This window comes from Entelurus aequoreus, linkage group LG03, assembly GCF_033978785.1.
Source record: "Entelurus aequoreus isolate RoL-2023_Sb linkage group LG03, RoL_Eaeq_v1.1, whole genome shotgun sequence".
Taxonomy (NCBI): Eukaryota; Metazoa; Chordata; class Actinopteri; order Syngnathiformes; family Syngnathidae; genus Entelurus; species Entelurus aequoreus.
The window spans coordinates 34,213,363-34,236,623 of NC_084733.1; the positions used below are offsets into that span (position 1 = coordinate 34,213,363).

Below are 23,261 nucleotides of genomic sequence, written 5' to 3' on the forward strand. Positions count from 1 at the left end.
CGTAAACATGTTTGAAAATCACAATTAACACTTAACAATAACTTCTCTAATTGAAGGTGCAAAAATAAGAAATAAGTAAGAATTGCTTAATAAAGTGTAATAAAATAGTGCAAAGTGTGGAAATGTAAACCTGGAGAAATCTAAAAAGATCTATGTTACTATTTTTTGTAGGTTTAGTACCGTGAAGTTACATGGTCTGTTATTCCTATTTAAGTATGGACATTCATTTATGTTATGCAGTAATTATTATTTCAATATTATTGGACCAAATTATTAGTTTTTATGTAGCACATTTGTTACATTTTGTTATTTTATATACACAGTCCTGCACTTTAGTTCCTACCTGTTGTTTCCGTACATCCAAATAGGGAACGGACGATGGTTGAAAAGAAAAGATGAGCACGGCAAAGGACGACGGTCCGTTTGAAAAAATACAAGAACTGCCACACTGTTGAGGTGACTTTTTTAGTTTTATACACAATTTTTTCGCTCTCTGCAATACTCATACTTTCTCTCTCCTCACTCCATGCAGAGAACCAACAGCGAGACAGCAAGATGGCGCAACCAAACATAATAGTTGATGCCGTTAATGCGATTGTCTGTCTAGCATGTCCCGCCCAGTGTTCACTGATCACTTCTTGGTTTGCTAGCTTACCAGACAGCAAGTGCCTTTAATCATTTCATCGTTCCTATGGGAACATTTGTGTTTATTTGAAGCTAAAGGATGTTACATAAACATTCCGCGCCTTCTAAGGCTTCTGGCATAGAGGCCAAGCCCCAGAGGAAGCTGCTTTACCAGAAGAGAAAAGGTGCACCTCCTTATTGCTGTGCTAAAGGGAGGAAGGTAGCTGCCGTGACGAGATCAATGAATCTTTGGTTTGCTACATAAAGAAGACACGGCAGCAACAACCACCCATAACTTTGTTTTCTCACTCGGATAAAGACGCTGCCACCGTCATGCAGCTAATCCTTTAGCATCATGAATCGTGACCAGCGGTACTCATATAAAATTGTATTTGTTACAATTACATAAGACTGTAATATGTGTTTGAGAACGCAGGACGTGTTTACAAGTGTGTGGAGGCTTAAAAAACAACAACCCTAAAATGCATGCAATTTTCATATCAATCACAAAATAAAGTGTTGCTACTTTGCGGAAAGTCATCTAACATGGAGGTTCTGGGACTGAACTCCCGCCGTACGAGAAGATAGAAGTATACTGAATGCCTAACAGCTCAAACATACAGTAAACCAGTGACGTGCAGTCAGGGAAGGCAGGTGAGGCGGGGCCTCTCGTGCCATCATGGAAAGAAAAAAAATGTAAACATTTTTTTTTATTAAATTGTTATATGTATCCAGTGATTATACTTCAAAGATATTTTCCATTTAACTTCACCAGTGTTAGATTATTTTTATTCAAAATCGCTGAATTTTCAGATTTGCCGTTCAAATACTTAGAAGAGACTTGCGGTGAGTCACCAGGTAGTTGAGCCTCACCATGGATTGCGCAATGACTCGGCTAACTGCTGGCCTGCTGTGCAGTGACACCGTATTGCTATATGAATTATATTATACATTTCCATAGTTTAGTTAGCTGAGGTATATATTGTACAGTGTGTTTTGTCAACAACTGTATGTGTGTAACGTATTTCTTGTGCTGAGCAATCATAAAACGGCTACAAAGACGCACTGGGTGAGGCTCGCAGTAATCCCGCCTCCTGGTGGTAGGGGGCTATTAACTGGACTATTAACATGGAGGATTACATATCTAAAATAAAACAGTTTTCTAAACTGGACTTTCAATCGAAGCAGGAGGTAGTAATTAAAGGAAGATCTCCATCGAGACAGAGAGACTTTTAAAACTAAAGAAAGATAAGGAAGACTTCTATAAACAAGTTATCGATGCTTTTGTTCAGAAGGAGCGGCGCATGGACTTAATTTATAAGTAAAGGTAAGACCATAATAAGTTTTTTTTTAATTAAATGTGCTTTTTTGTGTGCTACAGTTTGTATGTGTAAAGTTAAAGTTAAGTTAAAGTACCAATGATTGTCACACACACTAGGTGTAATGAAAGTTGTCCTCTGCATTTCACCCATCCCCTTGTTCACTCCCGTGAGGGGAGCAGTGGGCAGCAGTGGCGCCACGCCCGGGAATAATTTTTGGTGATTTAAGCCCCAATTCCAACCCTTGATGCTGAGTGCCAAGCAGGGAAGAATGCTGGTATGAGCTTTTAAACATAACCCGTTAACTTCTGCCAATCAAATGGTGAATAAGATACTCTTTAGGGTTCATGTTTGTAAATCTGACTGTGATGAAGTCAGTGCCTCACCAGCCATGAACCTCACCGCACGTCACTGCAGTAAGCACAAGTAATTCCAACACAAAATAATATCTAAATAAATATCTTTTGTTTCAAGCAAATCAGTATTGTTCGCACCTTCTTTATCACAGCGCTGCCAGAAATTGTCATCGAATACGAATTATACAAATAAAGCAGGGCGAACGGAAGTGTTCAGTATTGCAGCGGTATCAGTTCACGGAGACAATAAACAAAAATAACTTTACCAACTTCGGTTTGGTACTTACTGTGCTGAGATTACACACTGCGGAACATGTTTACATAAAAAGGCTCATTTCTGTTGTTTTCTACCTGCAAGCAGTAGTCGATTCTCTCCAAGATAGTTGAAAAGTTGGGTCTGTCCTCAGGTTGGTGCTGCCAACTTTGAGTCATTATACGATACCTGAGGCACACAGGAATGCAAATATGTAAGTGATCGTTATTGCAGTGCAGTGTAATAATACAATCCTTTTTATATTAAGAAGAATACAAACCAAACATCACAATAAAAATATTAGAGTTCACTTTAAGGCAGACAATAGGAAGTTATTTATTAAAATTGAATGACAAACAACTGGCTGATGGGATTTTAGTGTATAAATCTATATGCAGACTAAAAGTGAGAAAGAGCATTACTAATTTCTATTTCTGTGGAATAACCAACCTGATGAAAACATTTTTGTACTTTCTCGCTCTTTTCTTTGAAAAAGTTTCCAAGGTGTTCAATTCTTCGCCCATTTTCAGCACAGATAAAGTTTGAGTTACAGGGGAGCCACTTTAAGCCAGGCCCCCATGCAGAGCAATGTTTTCGCTTTTGTATGGTCAACAGCTGGTGGCGGACAGCCAATACGGATGCAAAGCCAACATTTCAACATCAATGGCATTAATCAAAATAATGGAAGCGATTACCAATACAATAGATAGTAAACAGATGGTAATGAAAGCATTTGACAAAATCAATCATATCTTAATTAAGAGATTAGAACTGTTTGGCATCAGAGGGCTGGTCTTGAACTGGGTAAGACGCTACTTAATTAACAGGAGGCAATATGTGAAGGTAGACGAACACACGTCTACAGATCTAAATATATCTTGTGGCGTACCTCAGGGATCAATACTGGGACCAAAATTGTTCAAACCTTATATAAACAACATCTATAAAGTTACAAAGGACTTAAAGTTTGTATTATTTTCAGATGACGCGACTGCATTTTGTTCAGGAGAGAACACACAGAAAACTAACACAAATAACAGAAGAAATTAACAAATAAAAAAGATGGTATGACAAAAACAGACTATCTTTGAATCTCAGTAAAACTAAAATAATGCTATTCAGTAACAGAAAAAGGGAAATTCAAACACAAATACAAATAGATGGAGTAGATATTGAAAGGGTAAATCAAATCACATTTTTGGGTTTAATAATTGATGATAAAAATGAACAGGAAATCCTATGAAAAAAATATACAACATAAGGTGGCAAGAAATACTTCAATTTTGAATAAACAGGTCAGATCAGTGGTTAGTACCAGCTTTTACAACCTCAGAACCCTAGCAAAGACCAAGGCCTATCTCTCCCAGAGCGACCTGGAGACTACTATCCACGTCTTTATCACACACCGGCTAGACAACAATAACTCACTGTACGCTGACATTGATCAGGCATTGATTGATTGATTGAGACTTTTATTAGTAGGTTGCACAGTGAAGTACATATTCCGTACAATTGACCACTAAATGGTAACACCCGAATAAGTTTTTCAACTTGTTTAAGTCGGGGTCCACTTAAATTGATTCATGATACAGATATATACTATCATATATACTATCATCATAATACAGTCATCACACAAGATAATCACATTGAATTATTTACATTATTTACAATCAGGAGTGTGGAGGGGGGGGGGATATGGACATCAAGTAGTGGACATAGAGAGAGAGAGAGAGAGAGAGAGAGAGAGAGAGAGAGAGAGAGAGAGAGAGAGAGAGAGAGAGAGAGAGAGATCAGAAGGCATAAGAAAAAGTATCTGCATTTGATTGTTTACATTTGATTATTAGCAATCCGGGGAGGGTGTTAGTTTAGGGTTGTAGCTGCCTGGAGGTGAACTTTTATTGCGGTTTTGAAGGAGGATAGAGATGCCCTTTCTTTTATACCTGTTGGGAGCGCATTCCACATTGATGTGGCATAGAAAGAGAATGAGTTAAGACCTTTGTTGTTTCGGAATCTGGGTTTAACGTGGTTAGTGGAGCTCCCCCTGGTGTTGTGGTTATGGCGGTCATTTACGTTAAGGAAGTAGTTTGTCATGTACTTCGGTATCAGGGAGGTGTAGCGGATTTTATAGACTAGGCTCAGTGCAAGTTGTTTAACTCTGTCCTCCACCTTGAGCCAGCCCACTTTAGAGAAGTGGGTAGGAGTGAGGTGAGATCTGGGGTGGAGGTCTAGAAGTAACCTGACTAGCTTGTTCTGAGATGTTTGGAGTTTAGATTTTAGGGTTTTGGAGGTGCTGGGGTACCAGGAGGTGCATGCGTAATCGAAAAAGGGTTGAACGAGAGTTCCCGCCAGAATCCTCAAGGTGCTTTTGTTGACCAGAGAGGAATTCTGTAGAGAAATCTCGTTCGTTGGTTAACCTTTTTGATTACCTTGGTTGCCATTTTATCACAGGAAAGGTTAGCCTCTAGAATGGAACCTAGGTAGGTGACCTCATCTTTCCTGGTGATCTTTCCATCACATCAGCTTGTGCAAAACGCGGCTGCCCGTCTCCTCACCAGCACCAAAAAACGTGAGCACATCACCCCAGTCCTGGCCTCACTCCACTGGCTCCCTGTCCGTCACCGCATTGATTTTAAATTACTTGTAATTGTTTTTAAATCTCTAAATGGTCTGGCCCCACAATACCTGACCGAGCTCCTGCATCATCATACCTCATCAAGAGCCCTAAGGTCAGCTGACCAAATGCTGTTGGCGGTCCCCAGATCCAGGCTAAAGACCAGAGGGGACAGAGCCTTTTCCGTTGCCGCCCCTAAGCTCTGGAACAGCCTTCCCCTCCACATGAGGTCAGCCCAGAGCCTGGGGGTCTTCAAAACCCTCCTTAAGACCTATCTCTTCTCGCTGGCCTTTGACCTGAGCTGAGTCCGCCCATTTGGCCACCATTTCTAGTCCCCCCCCACCCCCTTCGCTTTAGTTTTATTTTTCAATTTGTCGCACTTTTATTATTATTATTGTTATTTTTATTTAGCAAATTTTTACTTTTTATTCGACCCCTTTTACCATATTGTTTTTGCACTATCTTGTTCAGCTCATTCATTGTTTACGTTCTTTGTTTGTTTTTGTTTTTGTTTTATTTTGTTTTTGTTTTTTGCTGTATGCTTTTTTAACCTGTAAAGCACTTTGGTTCAATTTAAAAGTTGTCGTAAACGTGCTATATAAATAAAGTTGACTTGACTAAAACCAAATATGTTCTGGACTAAAAATGCCTTCATATTCTCTACTGCTCACTAGTGTTATCATATCTGAGTTATTGTGCGGAAATATGGGGAAATAACTACAAAAGTACACTTCATTCACTAACGGTGTAACAAAAAAGATCAGTTAGAATAATAAATAATGTTGGATGAAGAGAACACACAAACCCTACATTTATTTATTGAATCTAAAATATTAAAATTCAATGATTTGGTGCGTTTGCAAACAGCTAAAATGATGTACAAAGCAAACTATAACCTGCGACCCAAGAATGTACAACAGTTCTTCTCAACAAAAGATGAGAAATATAACCTTAGAGGAAAATGTAATTGAAAACATTTGTATGCATGTGCAAAATTTAAGACCTTTAGTATAAATTATGAAATGGATTAAGCAAGGAAGTCAAACAAAGTACTAATATGATCCAGTTTAAGAAGCTGTTCAACCTCAAATTGTTTAGAAAGTACAAAGAAGAACCCTGATAAACATCTTGAACCCTATTAAAAATTAGATAATCCCATTCATTTTATTTATGAGAACTGTATTTATTGTTTATTTATGCATCCATCCAGCCATCCATTAATATTTATTTACTTACTCATTTATCTATTTATTTATTCATTTATTTATTTATTCACTGTTGTGTTACAGATTGAGTACAAAGAAATGTGTTTGTAATTGCTATGAAACGAAAAGAGGTAGAATTAAATAAAAGGTGCTTCCTTTTACTCCTTTTCGGACATGAGAAACTTAGAAATATGTGATGTATCATATTGTAATTGTATGCACGTTCGAAATAAACTAACACAATAACCATAACAGTTATGTTATTCTAAAATACTAAGGTTCTAAAAATCTCATAGTAGTGTGTAGCAAACATAGTTGTGTTTTTTATAGAAAGTAATGGTTTTATTTTGGTGTGCACATGTCTGCACACCTAAAATTGAGAAGACCTCTATAAGCTTAGGTATAGTTTGAAGTGTGAGCTAATCTTAGACGAAGAGTTATTATGTTCTCAAGGACGTCAATAATGAGTGCCTGCTCCCATTATTTCTTTCAATTGACTTCTGTCAGATCGCAGATCAACTTCTCTGCCTGCTGACACCACACTCACAACCTTTCTTCCGACATATATCGCTGAATATTGAATCTTTCATAGTTTCCCATGCTAATCGGTTCTACACATAATTCTAATTAGACCTCTTTTGATGTGCAAACAACTAAAATGTTCGTCACATTACTTGCAGCAGATACAGTCATGTACTGCAACGAGGTCATTTTCAGGTAGATGAAGCACAATCGAGCAACATTTTTTTGTGAAAAAGTAAATATCGCTATTGCTGATTAATGCCTTTTAATGCTGATCATAAACACCGATCCTGTCTAGCAGACACTGTACTTGTTTTTAGTCCCCCGGATGACAAGTGACGAGCACCCCCGTGACCCCGAATGGGACAAGCGGTAGAAATGGATGGTTGACAAGAGTCTAGAGCGAGGATAATATGACATTTGTACGTGTTTCAGTATTGCCACATTCAGTACATGACTCTTAAATTGATTGTGTCGATACCAACGGTTATGTTAATATATTATCAATACTAGAGTGATTGGGTCGATATCCTTACACTGCAAATTATTTGCCACTTGCCAGGATATAAAATTGCATTTCTAGAAATGTCCTTAGTTTTAAGAGCTATTTACAGTGAGAAGGGGATTCTTATGGCCCAATTTGTCGCAGTTTACCTGACACATGAACCGTGATGAATTTGGAGCGTGCACTATCCACTTTAGCCACCAGATGGCGGTAGAGTGTTTATTATTTTAAAATGTGTTTATTGCTTGTATTCAAACACGTGACTTCTTCCCATAAGTGAAAACCAGTGGTGGTCAACCAAGCCAAGATGGTTGTTGATAGAAAGCAGCGCGCAAACTATCTGAGTACAAAAGAGGCTTAAATCTTCCTGCAAAAAGCAGATACGATCAAAAAATTCCAACTTTGCAATGGAATACATCCCTATACTTTATCAAAAAAAGATTTGTCGAGTGATATCAAGGATTATACAAAGGTCGCCTTCTCAGACTTTTTGAACTACTATGCTCCAGACATCATTCCACAAAAGAAAACAGATGAAAACTTGGAAAAGCACGGAGGTCTACAACTTCTTTGCGTGTGACTGGGTCAAGGAAATTGGTATCAAGACTCTCCCGGATAAATATGCATATTTTTTGCTTGGGGAAGGTTGCATTTCATGATTTAACTTCACGTCTAAAATGCCATGTTTGTTGCTGTTACGCAAGCTATTTACAAGTAGCGTGTTTCCCCCGTATTTATCAAAATATAACTATAGATGTCAACACAGTGTTTGTGCAGAAAGCTTCATTTATGATTGCTGCCTTTGGTAAAAGCTTAACTCTTTTAGGTTTGGCTTGCATTTGCTTTCTTTTGTTTAGACTCGCCAAGTTGGTGCTTTTCGTAACACTGGTAGCAAACATGTGTTTAAGAAATAAAAATAATACCAAGATAATACTTACATGGGAAATAATAACAGGTAAAAGTATATCAAACAAACCTTTAACAAAGTGATCACTGCAAACTCGTGCGTTCGCGACTCTGCTCCCTTGGACGGGAGTGTGAGCTGCTTTTCTCGTCGTTTCGTAAAATCTTGCACTCTTCAATCTTTTTGATTACCTCTCGAGGATCTCTGAAGGAACGTTCACCCTTTTCGCGAGTTGAAAGATTCGTAAAGCCGGAAAACAACACAAGCATCGGGCATTTCTTCTTCGAGAAATGCTAAATGTCGCCTAGCACCCATTGAAAACAGAGCTAGCTTGACCACCATGCGTCATTGGGCGGGACGTGAGCCGGACGTGACGTCAGTAACATCCCAGCAATAGGCAATTCCAACTTTGACCACAGCCTCAGCTGCTAAGTGGAGTGGTGGTTTCCATCATTTTCAGCAGACTGCATTGCAAAATGATTAACAACCCCTCTGCCTCTCACACAAGATCCAAACAGAAATTGGGCCACTGTACTTATCTTTAGTCATTGAATTTACATCATAATCTTAATTTTAGCATGAAAAATTCTAATTTGTTTATTCTAGTTTATAAATGTTAAAAATTAGGAAACAAATATTCAAATAAGATATGTTGGTTTTCCCCCATATAGAAAATCTTGTTTAAGGATTTTGCAACATCCAGAGGAGTCTTCGTTTAAGAATAGCATGTTGAATAATGTTTTTCTTTTTAAAAAAAAAAAAAAAACCTTTTTACATCTTAAATGTCCTAATTTCTCCATATACAAATCGTAATTTAAGATGTCTTTTCAAGTAAAATTATCTAACTGCCTGGACAGATATTTTCACTAGTTTTTAGTAAAATCTCGTCTTTTCATCTTATATATATATATATTATATACCTGTATACAAACCCTGTTTCCATATGAGTTGGGAAATTGTGTTAGATGTAAATATAAACAGAATACAACGATTTGCAAATCATTTTCAACCCATATCCAGTTCAATATGCTACAAAGACAACATATTTGATGTTCAAACTGATAAACTTTTTTTTTTTTGTGCAAATAATCATTGACTTTAGAATTTGATGCCAGCAACACATGACAAAGAAGTTGGGAAAATTGGCAATAAATACTGATAAAGTTGAGGAATGCTCATCAAACACTTATTTGGAACATCACACAGGTGAACAGGCAAATTGGGAACAGGTGGGTGCCATGATTGGGTATACAAGTAGATTCCATGAAATGCTCAGTCATTCACAAACAAGGATGGGGAGAGGGTCACCACTTTGTCAACAAATGCGTGAGCAAATTGTTGAACAGTTTAAGAAAAACCTTTCTCAACCAGCTATTGCAAGGAATTTAGGGATTTCACCATCTACGGTCCGTAATATCATCAAAGGGTTCAGAGAATCTGGAGAAATCACTGCACGTAAGCAGCTAAGCCTGTGACCTTTGTTCCCTCAGGCTGTACTGCATCAACAAGCGACATCAGTGTGTAAAGGATATCACCACATGGGCTCAGGAACACTTCAGAAACCCACTGTCAGTAACTACAGTTGGTCGCTACATCTGTAAGTGCAAGTTAAAACTCTCCTATGCAAGGCGAAAACCGTTTATCAACAACACCCAGCAACGCCGTCGGCTTCGCTGGGCTTGAGCTCATCTAAGATGGACTGATACAAAGTGGAAAAGTGTTCTGTGGTTTGACAAGTCCACATTTCAAATTGTTTTTGGAAACTGTGGATGTCGTGTCCTCCGGACCAAAGAGGAAAAGAACCTTCCGGATTGTTATAGGCGCAAAGTTGAAAAGCCAGCATCTGTGATGGTATGGGGGTGTATTAGTGCCCAAGACATGGGTAACTTACACATCTGTGAAGGCACCATTAATGCTGAAAGGTACATACAGGTTTTGGAGCAACATATGCTGCCATCCAAGCAACGTTACCATGGACGCCCCTGCTTATTTCAGCAAGACAATGCCAAGCCACGTCTTACATCAACGGGGCTTCATAGTAAAAGAGTGCGGGTACTAGACTGGCCTGCCTGTAGTCCAGACCTGTCTCCCAATGAAAATGTGTGGCACATTATGAAGCCTAAAATACCACAACGGAGACCCCTGGACTGTTGAACAACTTAAGCTGTACATCAAGCAAGAATGGGAAAGAATTCCACCTGAGAAGCTTAAAAAATGTGTCTCCTCAGTTCCCAAACGTTTACTGAGTGATGTTAAAATGAATGGCCATGTAACACAGTGGTGAACATGCCCTTTCCCAACTACTTTGGCACGTGTTGCAGCTATGAAATTCTAAGTTAATTATTATTTGCAAAAAAAAAAAAAGTTTATGAGTTTGAACATCAAATATCTTGTCTTTGTAGTGCATTCAATTGAATATGGGTTGAAAAGGATTTGCAAATCATTGTATTCCGTTTATATTTACATCTAACACAATTTCCCAACTCATATGGAAACGGGGTTTGTATATATATGACCGGTACTTTTCAGAGGCGATATAGTACCGAATATGATTCATTAGTATCATGGTACTATACTAATACCGGTTGACCATAGTAGATAGTAGTTTTTGCTCTCGTTTAGTTAGTGTGTACTATGACTTATTTTTGCTCAAACAATTGTATGTAATAAAAGAGAATAACGGACAAGTTTAAATATTGTTTTGATGTTGTTGAAAAATTGTAGTTTATACGATCTTACTCGTGGATGATCAATATCAGAATCAGCAACATAATACCCTGATCGGAACATCTGTAGTCGAAGCAGATGGCCACCACACGAACCCTGTTTCTTTACCAAGGACTGTCTTTAACTTTACTGTGTTATTGCGTGTAAATGCCCAACTAAGGACAGACACTGAGAATTAGCCCTGGCTAAAATGTTGTAGTATGTCACATGTGTTAATGAAACAAACCCGATAAAATAAAATGAGGAGTTGGACGAGGGGCAGCGCTACGCAGCAAGTTGGTGACACGCTCGGTCATATTTTTTGATGATTTCTTTCTTTATTTCAATGGATATCATCCGCTTCTTTTTCTCAGCACTGTCCTTCATGCTCACTTCCTTCCTTCCCATGTTTAGAAAAACAAAGTTATGTCGATCTCTAGCTACAAGCTAATGCTAGTGAGTAAGACCAGATGTTTTGAGCGGATCTCGCTGGGTTGACTGTGACATTTGCTGCACCAACTAGCAGAGGGATGCTTGTGACTCACATTTTTGCTTGCAATTTAATGCATAACAAATAGCCGTACGCTGAGGTATTATTTCATGTCTTCCTTAGTCTTGCTACGTGAAACATATGATCGTACAGTGCATCTTCATTTGGTTCTCTTACAGCCTTATTCCATAATGAAAATTATACACACAATACCTCATAAGGACAATGTAAAAAGGGTTCTTATGTTTTCATTTTTGCAAATGTATTAAAGAGACAGAGACATCCTGGATGAATACCAAAGTTTCTCATCCAACCTGATGGCGCTCGAGAGGTGCTGCAAAGAGGAATGGGCGGAACTGCCCAAAGATAGGTGTGCCAAGCTTGTGCCATCGTATGAAAAACAAACTTGAGGCTGTAATTGCTGCCAAAGGTGCATCAATAAAGTATTGAGCAAAGGCTGTGAATACTTATGTACATGTGATTTTTTAGTTGGAATAAATTGCGAAAAAAACAAAAACAAAAACAAAAAATGTCACATTGTCATCATGGGGTATTGTGTGTAGAACTGTTAGGACAAAATTTAATTCTTTAATTTTGGAATAAGGCTACATAACAAAATGTGGAAAAAGTGAAGCGCTGTGAACACTGTATTTATCTGTGTGTGTGAGTTGTACATACACAGGCCCAGGGCAGTTTTTGGGTGGGTCCATTCTACCACCGTTAGTCACAAAGTCCAGCACTTCTTGGTTACTGCGACTTGGATAAGGCATGTAGCCCAGTGAGAAGATCTCCCACAGCAGAACCCCAAATGACCTTGTTGGAGGGAAAAAGAAAAAGGGGTGAGAAGAAGGACAATTAAAAGCTCCATCAAAGGCTGTAGAGCAGGGGTGTCAAATATACGGCCAGAGGGCCGGATCAGGCCCGCGAACAGGTTTCATCCGGCCCGCGGGATGAGTTTGCTAAGTATAAAAATTAACCTGAAATTTTTGAATGAAAGAAACAGCTGTTCTAAATGTGTCCACTGGATGTCGCAATAGCAGTTCTTTGTAGATGATGCTACATATGTACAAAATAAAGTTAAGTTAAAGTTAAAGTACCAATGATTGTCACACACACACTAGGTGTGGTGAAATTTGTCCTCTGCATTTGACCCATCCCCTTGGGGAGCAGTGGGCAGCAGCGGCGCCGCGCCCGGGAATCATTTTGGTGATTTAACCCCCAATTCCAACCCTTGATGCTGAGTACCAAGCAGGGAGGTAATGGGTCCCATTTTTATACCACATGTTAGTACATCAGTCGAGGAAAATGAGCAAACTACATAAATAACATCCTGTAATTTGATTTTGTTATAATTTTTTTCATCTTGATAGATTGAAAATGAACATCAACGAGTTGACTGATGAACATTATCCCTTAATTTATTCAGAGAATATAAATAACAACTAATGAAGTTAGAATACTGTTAACCGCAAGATGTAAGTGTAAAAAACATTATGATTTGTACATTTCCAGAATGTGCTTCTTCTATTTTTAAACAAAGAAAACAGTCTGAAGTTGTCTTTATTTTTAAGTGCCGTGATTTTCCCAGTTCGGCCCACTTGGTAGTAGATTTTTCTCCATGTGGCCCTTGATCTACAGTGAGTTTGACACCCCTGCTGTACAGGATAAACGAGAGCGGATTAAAAAAGACACATGATGAAGAATAAAAAAAACAACAACTAAACATTGGGCTGAGTGTTGGACATGATGAAGGACAAGAGGAAGAAAGTGTGAACGTGAATCACTTGATATGGAGTGATAGTGATGGCACGTTTTACTTCATGGTCCTTAAAGGGAGAGGAATGTAAGGGCGCCTCACCATGTGTCTGTTTTTGATGTGAAGATGCCCTCCATGAAGGCTTCAGGTGGCATCCACTTTACTGGCAACATGGCACGGCCACCTTTCCTGTAATAGCTTGCCCTGTTTGCATGCAAACACACACACACACACACACACACACACACACACACACACACACACACACACACACACACACACACACACACACACACACACACACACACACACACACACACACACACACACACACACACACACACACACACACACACACACACACACACACACACACACACACACACACACACACACACACACACAATAATGCAACCAGCAGGAGTAGGCGTATATTATTAGGATGAAAAGCCTAGCAACAGCCTCAAAAACAGAACATTGAAATATAACAATTAATACCGTGGGAGTATTAGCACTCTGATCCAAATCAAACATCTTAGTGATAAAGACTGGGTGAGAAGTCTTTATCTGCCAGAGAAGGTGGCGGGAATGTTATTTGTTTTTTTTCCCCCTTAGGTCGGGCGCTCGCTGTTGGCGTCATTCGTGAAATGATCTAATGTTCACAGTGTGTGGTGGTGGTGGTTGTGGAGTGACAGTGACCGTCACGACAGCTCATGCGACATCTTGTTAATGTCCTTCAGAGTCCTCCAAGAAAAATGGACACATATCAACAAGTGTCAGCTGGAGGGAAAAACTCATTTTGACATGGTTTATAGCAGGAGGTTATTTCAAGCTCTTCAAAATTAGCAATGTTATATGCCTTTCATTCTGTATTCTGTCCCATAAAATTAGCATTTCAACTTTATTTAAATGGGTTGCATGATCACTAACAAGGGACTCTGAGCAGCTATTGCAGTGCATTCTGGGACTTGCAGCATCAGCACCAGCCAGATATTTTGCAGTCCAAAAGAAAATGCATTAAATTGTTTCTCAGGATTAGAAGACAATGTTAAAAAATAACTCTTAAAAAAAGGGTCAAATTAGTTAAGTTGTCAACCTTGATGTCAGACAAAACATGGTGCAAAAATGTAGGAAGAATTTAGGACAAGGGTGCCCAAACTTTTTGACTTGGGGGTCGCATTGGGCTGAAAAAAAATTAGTCGAAGGTCAAAAGCCGACTGCATGCATATACCTGTATATATAAATATATATACACGTTAGGTCAGGAAAAAACACAGAGGCTATTTCATCCCTACAAGCCTGTTTCCCTGCAGGGAAACCTGCAAAATGGGTTTAATTCTAATTAAACTGGCTGGCGAAGGTGGAGAGCTAATGTTTTTAGCATAGCTCTGTGAGGTCCCGTTGCTAAGTTGCTAATTTAGCTTCAATGGCATCGTTAGCACAGCATTGTTAACCTTCGCCAGCCTGGAAAGCATTAACCGTGTAAATTCTAATTTAGGTTATTTACTGTTTATTGGTTTGCGGGAATCCACTGCATTTACTACTGTGATAAACTATTTTAGATTTTACGGTGTTTTACTGTTGCTATTTAACAATTGCTTACAGTCATTTTTACAGTGTGCGCTCATTAGAGAGAGGCTGCACTTAGTCCGCTGAAGATGCAAAAAAATGCATACTTCAAAAAGTATATTCAATATAAGAATGTTTTATTATATATTATATGTGAAAAAAACCAATGTCATTAAAAAAAACACTAACCAAAACCAAAACGCATTAAGTGAATTTGTTTTAATTAACCCCTGAAGTTCTCTAGCAACTATACAATTATAAAATTATGTTCCTGAATATTTGTTATTTTTGACCGTCCAAAATGTTGACACACACACACCTAGGACAGGTAAATTGTGTCTGTCCATCATCTGTCTTTGCAGGGCAGCACTGATCTTTCAGTTGTGTGTGTCAGTTTGCACATCCTTCTGACACGTGCTAAATAAAACGTGTGTGCTAAATGATTATGTTTGCATCTTCTCCTCCCAGTATTCTGAGTGTTTTGATGATCAGCATATATTGTGCATATTAATGAAGACACAGACGCAAAATGGATTGCATGCCTTATTCCGCTCTCTTAACAGACACAATCCACTTTGCACACGTTTAGTAGATCAGCTTTGCGTGTGCTATCAGGTTTGTACATGCAAACCTTTAGTACAGGGGTGTCCAAAGTGCGGCCCGGGGGCCATTTGCGGCCCGCAGCTAATTGTTTACCGGCAGGCCACACATTCTGGAAATACTATTGTAAAAATAAAAAAGAACATTAAAAAAAGTGGAATGAGGTGAAATCTAACGAGAACAAGTTGCAATGTTGACACAAAAGCTGCCATGCAGGCTGTTTTTTTTTCTTTTGTCTTTCTTCATTTTTCTTTTTTTGCCACTGCTCAAAAAAAATCCATGTTGTAATGAATTATTTTCAGGGCTCCAATTACTTTAAATATTTCACTTTAAATGTTTTATGTGGTAAATATTGCATATGTTGTGTAGTAGCCATATAAAAACATCAACGTTTTCTTTGACAAAAGCGCATAAAACAAACAAAATAATAGTTCCAGCATAAAATCGACAGATATATCTGAAGTTGATCTCTGCCTACTGAAACCCACTACTACCGACCACGCAGTCTGATAGTTTATATATCAATGATGAAATCTTAACATTTGAACACATGCCAATACGGCCGGGTTAACTTATAAAGTGACATTTAAAACTACCCGGGAAATATCCGGCTGAAACGTCGCGGTATGATGACGTATGCGCGTGACGAAGTCAGAGTAACGGAAGTTATGGTACCCGTAGAATCCTATACAAAAAGCTCTGTTTTCATTTCATAATTCCACAGTATTCTGGACATCTTTTGCAATTTGTTTAATGAACAATGAAGGCTGCAAAGAAGACAGTTGTAGGTGGGATCGGTGTATTAGCAGCGGACTACAGCAACACAACCAGGAGGACTTTGTTGGAGCGCTAGCCGCGCTAGCCGTGCTAGCCGCGCTAGCCGCGCTAGCCGCCGACCTTACCTTGACTTCCTACGTCTCCGGGCCGCCAAACGCATCGGGTGAAGTCCTTCGTCCTTCTGCCGATCGCTGGAATGCAGGTGAGCACGGGTGTTGATGAGTAGATGAGGGCTGGCTGGCGAAGGTGGAGAGCTAATGTTTTTAGCATAGCTCTGTGAGGTCCCGTTGCTAATTTAGCTTCAATGGCGTCGTTAGCACAGCATTGTTAACCTTCGCCAGCCTGGAAAGCATTAACCGTGTATTTACATGTCCACGGTTTAATAGTATTGTTGATTTTCTATCTATCCTTCCAGTCAGGGGTTTATTTTTTTGTTTCTATATGCAGTTAAAGCAAGATGCTATCACGTTAGCTCGTAGCTAAAGCATTTCGCCGATGTATTGTCGTGGAGATAAAAGGCACTGAATGTCCATTTCGCGTTCTCGACTCTCATTTTCAAGAGGATATAGTATCCGAGGTGGTTTAAAATACAAATCCGTGATCCACAATAAAAAAAAGAGAGTGTGGAATCCAATGAGCCAGCTTGTACCTAAGTTACGGTCAGAGCGAAAAAAGATACGTCCATCACTGCCTCTCAAGTCGTTCACTGTAACGTTCCTCATCTACGAATCTTTCATCCTCGCTCAAATTAATGGGGTAATCATCACTTTCTCGGTCCGAATCTCTCTCGCTCCATTGTAAACAATGGGGAATTGTGAGGAATACTAGCTCCTGTGACGTCACGCTACTTCCGGTACAGGCAAGGCTTTTTTTTTATCAGCGAGCAAAAGTTGCGAACTTTATCGTCGATTTTCTCTACTAAATCCTTTCAGCAAAAATATGGCAATATCGCGAAATGATCAAGTATGACACATAGAATGGATCTGCTATTCCCGTTTAAATAAAAAAAAATCATTTCAGTAGGCCTTTAAGTGTTGAAAGTAAAAGAAAAACCTAATAAAAATGTATCACTTTATGAGTGGGGCACCTTTTGGATCCCGAATATATTTAGTGATTTTTTATTTATCTTTTCACTGTGATTACTCAAAAATATGAAAGAATTAAAATCAATGGTGTCCTGCATTATTGATCTTTTAGGGCTCTAATTACTAAATACTGCATATTTCAGTTTTACTATAAAAAAAACTAAGTTGTTTTTGACAGAAAACCCATAAAACATTTTTTTTAATTTGTATTACTTTATATTAACTTGAAGAACTTGAAGTTGATATAGAGATTTACTGTAAGCGTTAAATAATAATAAAAAAATAATAATCTGACTTATTTTTAACATTTTAATGTGTGAGACCCTTTATGGTCCCCGGAACCCCTAAAGGTAAAATAAATAAAAAATGCATATATTTTGTTATGGTTTGAAAATGAAAAATATCAAAATGGCCCCCACATGCTTTAATTTTTCCGTGTGCGGCCCTCAGTGGAAAAAGTTTGGACACCCCTGCTTTAGTAAATCAGGCCTTAAGTGTTTACATAACCTTTGCAGTATTTAAAATATTTAACTTCCGTTATATCTAAGGGAAGATGATTAAAATCTACACCAATCAAAGAGTGAGCCTCCTCTGAGGGTGATCTTTTTTTCCCCAGCAAAAAAAAATCAGAGTAGTTTATAGTTCAAAAGTTGCCAAATCTGTGAGCCATTGGGAAACGTAAACAAAAAAATTGCAGCATGCTCCCACCCTCCTCTAATGAAGTAAAATGAGGTCTGTAATTACAAAGGATAAATACCTGGTGAGGGTGTACAGAGATCATTGTGCCAAAAAAAGAGATTAAGAAGAAAAAACAGGAAACAAAAAACCCCAAAAGTCTTGGCTGCTCAAATATGCATTAAAAGTATCTTTGACAGCCTAACCTTTAGAGGAAGGAACATTTTGAGATGTTTTGTCTCAAGGGGGAGAAGAACTGCTCAAAGGTATGTCTTTAAAGAAATTTGCTACAATGGAACAACACCAGCACACACACACGCACACACGTTCCTGCCCGAAAATCCCCGCTTTTTCACTGACTCAGTCTACACTGCTCAGCTTGATGAAACTTAATCACAGTTTGACTACAATGTTGCATAAACCATAAAACCAGTAACTTTCAGTCTTGGCAGAGGTTTGTATCGAGGCCAACGTTTGATCCACTTTGACCTGTCAGCATTACAGTGAAACATAAACAATAATGACACTCTGCGGAAATATATAAAGGCAATCTGTCGTTTGCGTTGGAGACTGACAGCTTTTGGCTGGTGACTGAGCTCTCGTCATGTCAGGTGTTTGAGGACTCATTTGCTCATCATGTCTTCATTCACTTCCAATGCAGAGACTGATTACGCCGCTTATTGCTGCTGACGTTAAATCCTTTGTAGAAACGCTTACTGTTTTAAATTCAATTTCATACGTAGTCCTCACTTACTGTCACCTTGAAGCCATTACAGACTTGGTTTTTATGCTGTTTATCTTGTAAGTACATTTCTAGACTAAAGGTACCCGTTGAACATCACTACCTGCATCACAGATGAAAGAAGACAGATACCAATTTGAGTCAAAATCTAAACAAACAAAAAGAACAAAGTGCTGCAGATAACGTTCGCATGAGGAAAAAGCATTAGACTCTCTTATTCCTTTGAAAGCACCCAAACACCCTCCTACATCGGAAAGGACAAAACTAATAAGCTCTTAAAAGGTTTTTAATGAATTATGTTCCTACGTAATGGGTTGACAAAAGCACTAAACTCTTTTTTAAGTATGAACAACTGCTACCTATTTTGTTGTGAGAAACACTTCTTTTAAAAACCTTGTCAAATATCTGCTGGTATGTGGGCTTGTATTAAGCCTCAGGGAGTTGAACGCCCCTGCCTTACATAGTTCCGGGTCACCCTTGGGCAAGGTGTAGCACCCGAATGCCCCCCCGCCCCCATCAGGGTTACGATACCCCCCATGAACTACACTAAAAGAGGATGCGTTACCCGGCCCGGAGGAAGCCCGGGGCCCTCCTCCGGAGCTAGGCCCGGAGGTAGGGCTCGTCAGCGAGCGCCTGGTGGCCGGGCTAGCCACGGAGCCCGGCCGGGCACAGCCCGAAGAAGCTACGTGGACACACCATCTTCTCCGCCACGTGGGCCCACCACCCGCGGTCGGAACCAGTGGGGTCAGGTGCGCTGCCAAGTGGATGGCAGTGAAAGTGGAGGCTCCAGACGGACCAATTCGGGGCAGCAGAGGCTGACTTTCGGGACGTGGAACGTCTCTACGCTGGTGGGGAAGGAGCCTGAGCTGGTGCGAGAGGTGGAGCGCTACCGGTTGGATCTGGTGGGGCTTACCTCTACGCATAGCAAGGGCTCTGAAACCACACTCCTGGACAAGGGATGGACCTTGTTCACTTCTGGAGTTGCTCAGGGTGTGAGGGCACAGGCGGGTGTGGGGATACTCACGAGTCCCCGGCTGAGTGCCTGTACGTTGGAGTTCACCCCGGTGGACAAGAGGGTCGCCTCCCTTCGCCTTAGGGTTGGAGGGGGGAAAACTCTGACTGTTGTTTGTGCATACGCACCAAACAAGAGTTCAGAGTTTTCGGCCTTCTTGGATACCTTGCATGGGGTCCTGTATGGGGCGCCGGCAGGGGATTCCATAGTCTTGCTGGGGGACTTCAACGCGCACGTGGGCAATGACAGTGATACTTGGACTGGCGTGATTGGGAGGAACGGTCTCCCTGATCTGAACCTGAGTGGTGGATTGTTATTGGACTTCTGTGCTAGTCACGGACTTGCGATAACAAACACCATGTTCAAGCATAAGGATGCTCATAGGTGTACCTGGTACCAGAGCACCCTAGGCCAAAGATCAATGATCGATTTTGTAATCATATCAGCTGATCTGAGGCCGTATGTTTTGGACACTCGGGTGAAGAGAGGGGCTGAACTGTCACCTGATCACCATCTGGTGGTGAGTTGGGTTAGATGGCGGGGGAACCTCTGGACAGACCTGGCAAACCCAAGCGTGTAGTGCGGGTGAACTGGGAACGTTTGGAGGAGTCCTCTGTCCGGAAGGACTTCAACTCCTACCTCTGGCGGGACTTCTCTGCCATCCCTGTGGAGGTTGGGGGCATTGAACAGGAATGGGCAATGTTCAAAGCCTCTATTGCTAAAGCTGCAGCTGCGAGCTGTGGCCAGAAGGTCTTAGGTGCCTCAAGGGGCGGTAACCGTCGAACACCCTGGTGGACAGTGGTGGTCAGGGAAGCCGTCCGACTGAAGAAGGAGTCCTACGTATGTTATCCCAGGGGACTCCGGAGGCAGTTGCAAGGTACCGACGGACCCGAAGGGCAGCGGCCGTGGCTGTGGACGAGGCTAAGCAGAGGGTGTGGGAGCAGTTCGGGGAATCCACGGAGAAGGACTATCGGGCGGAACCAAAGCTGTTCTGGAAGACCATACGGCACCTCAGGAGGGGGAAGCAGGGAACCATCCAAGCTGTGTACGGCAAGGATGGGACTTTGCTGACTTCAAGTGAGGAAGTCGTAGGGCGTTTGAAAGAGCACTTTGAGGAACTCCTGAACCCAAATACATCAGACACACCCTCCCTGATAGGAGCAGGGCCTGAGGATGATGGGGGATCGACGTCGATCTCTCGGAGTGAAGTCACTGAGGTAGTTAGACAACTCCACAGTGGCAAAGCTCCGGGGGTTGACGAGATCCGTCCAGAAATGCTGAAGGCTCTGGGTGTTGATGGGCTGTCTTGGTTGATACGCCTTTTCAACATTGCGTGGAAGTTTGGGACAGTGCCGAGGGAGTGGCAGACTGGGGTGGTGGTTCCCCTTTTCAAAAAGGGGGACCAGAGGGTGTGTGCTAATTACAGGGGTATCACACTACTCAGCCTCCCTGGGAAAGTTTACGCCAAGGTACTGGAAAGGAGGGTCCGGCCGATAGTCGAACCTCAGATTCAAGAGGAGCAATGTGGATTCCGTCCTGGTCGTGGAACAACTGACCAACTCTTTACGCTTGCGGGAATCCTGGAGAAGGCCTGGGAGTATGCCTATCCAGTCTACATGTGTTTTGTGGATTTGGAGAAGGCGTATGACTGCGTCCCCCGGGAGATCTTGTGGGAGGTGCTGAGGGAGTACGGAGTGAGGGGAACCCTGCTGAGGGCCATCCAATCTCTGTACAACCAAAGCGAGAGTTGTGTCCGGGTGCTTGGATGTAAGTCGGATCCGTTTCCAGTGGGGGTTGGTCTCCGCCAGGGCTGCGCTCTGTCACCTATCCTGTTTGTGATTTTCATGGACAGGATTTCTAGGCGGAGTCGTGGCCATGGCGGAGAGGGTATACGTCTCGGGGGGCTAAAGGTTGCGTCACTGCTGTTTGCAGATGATGTGGTCCTGATGGCACCTTCGGTTCGTGACCTTCAGCTCTCACTGGATCGGTTCGCAGCCGAGTGTTCAGCGGCTGGAATGAGGATCAGCATCTCCAAATCTGAGGCCATGGTTCTCAGCAGGAAACCGCTGCTCCTTCGCTTGGAAAGGAGCCAGCTTAGGTGGTTCGGGCATCTCGTGCGGATGCCTCACGAGCGTCTCCCTAGGGAGGTCCTTGTTGCACGTCCCACTGGGAGGAGGCCCCGCGGCAGGCCAAGGACCAGACGGGGGGATGACATCTCCTCTCTGGCCTGGGAACGCTTCGGGATTCCCCAGGAGGAAGTTGCAAATGTTGCTCTGGAGAGGGAAGTCTGGGGGTCTCTGCTGGAGCTGTTGTCCCCGCGACCCGATTCCGGATAAGCGGTTGAAGATGGATGGATGGATGGAAATATCTGCTGCAAGGGGCCATAGTCATTCAGAGAAGATAGAGATGTATCATTTACAAAGAATGATACCGTAAATTCCGGACTATAAGCTGCTACACTTTTCGTACACTTTGAACCCTGCGGCTTATTAAACGGTGCAGCTAATTTATGTATTTTTCTTCGCTAACGACCATAATGCAAATAGTTTTCATAAAACACAAGCAAAGACACTGAAAAGGTGTGTTATTGTTTGTGCTTTGGTGCCATCTTTTGGACAAGTTTGCTCACTGCAGATGCTGCGGGGCGAATGTCTACAGTATTTACTTCTATTTAGAGCTTTTCAACCAGAAGTGCGTTCCGTCTTCTAGTAATCCATAGTGTTTCTACTCGTATAGATTCTTCATTCATCACTCCAAGCAACGTTTGTAAGTTTTAAAATAACTCTAAAACAATTCATACTTACTAAACCGTCCCATGTGTGATGTCTGTATAGGAGTGTTTTCATCTGTATTTGTACTTGTTATTATATTGTAATCAAGCTAGCGTCATTAGCATTAGCTAATACACTAACACGTTTACAAGTGTCTGTGTTTGTATTATTAACTTATAGCGGCATTCTGTTTGTATTGTTCCAGTTTCGCAAATTCAACAACACGCCACGTGGACTTATTGAGTCTGTTTAGCTATATATCCCTATACACACACACACACACACACACACATATATATATATATATATATATATATATATATATATATATATATATATATATATATATATATATATATATAATTTGATATTTTACGGTAATGTGTTAATAATTTCACACATAAATCGCTCCTGAGTATAAGTCGCACCCCCGGCCAAACTATGAAAAAACTGTGACTTATAGTCCGAAATATATATATATTATATATACTGTATATATATATATATATATATATATATACCGTATATTTCGGACTATAAGTCGCAGTTTTTTCATATGAAAAAACTGCGACTTATACTCAGGAGCGACTTATGTGTGAAATTATTAACGCATTACCGTAAAATATAAAATAATATTATTTAGCTCATTCACGTAAGAGACTAGACGTATACGATTTCATCGGATTTAGCGATTAGGAGTGACAGATTGTTCTGTAAATGTATAGCATGTTCTATATGTTATAGTTATTTGAATGACTCTCACCCTAATATGTTAA

General features: G+C 40.7%; 1 protein-coding gene across 1 annotated transcript in view; it reads right to left on the reverse strand.

Moving 5' to 3' along the window:
- alk (ALK receptor tyrosine kinase) overlaps positions 1-23,261 on the reverse strand; it is a 289,826-nt gene that overhangs the window by 12,637 nt on the left and 253,928 nt on the right. The window contains exons 22-24 of the mRNA XM_062041724.1: positions 13,357-13,458; positions 12,177-12,311; positions 2,651-2,741 (exon numbers count right to left, since the gene is read on the reverse strand). Coding sequence (XP_061897708.1) covers positions 2,651-2,741; positions 12,177-12,311; positions 13,357-13,458 — 328 coding nt within the window. The remainder of the gene's footprint in view (positions 1-2,650; positions 2,742-12,176; positions 12,312-13,356; positions 13,459-23,261) is intronic.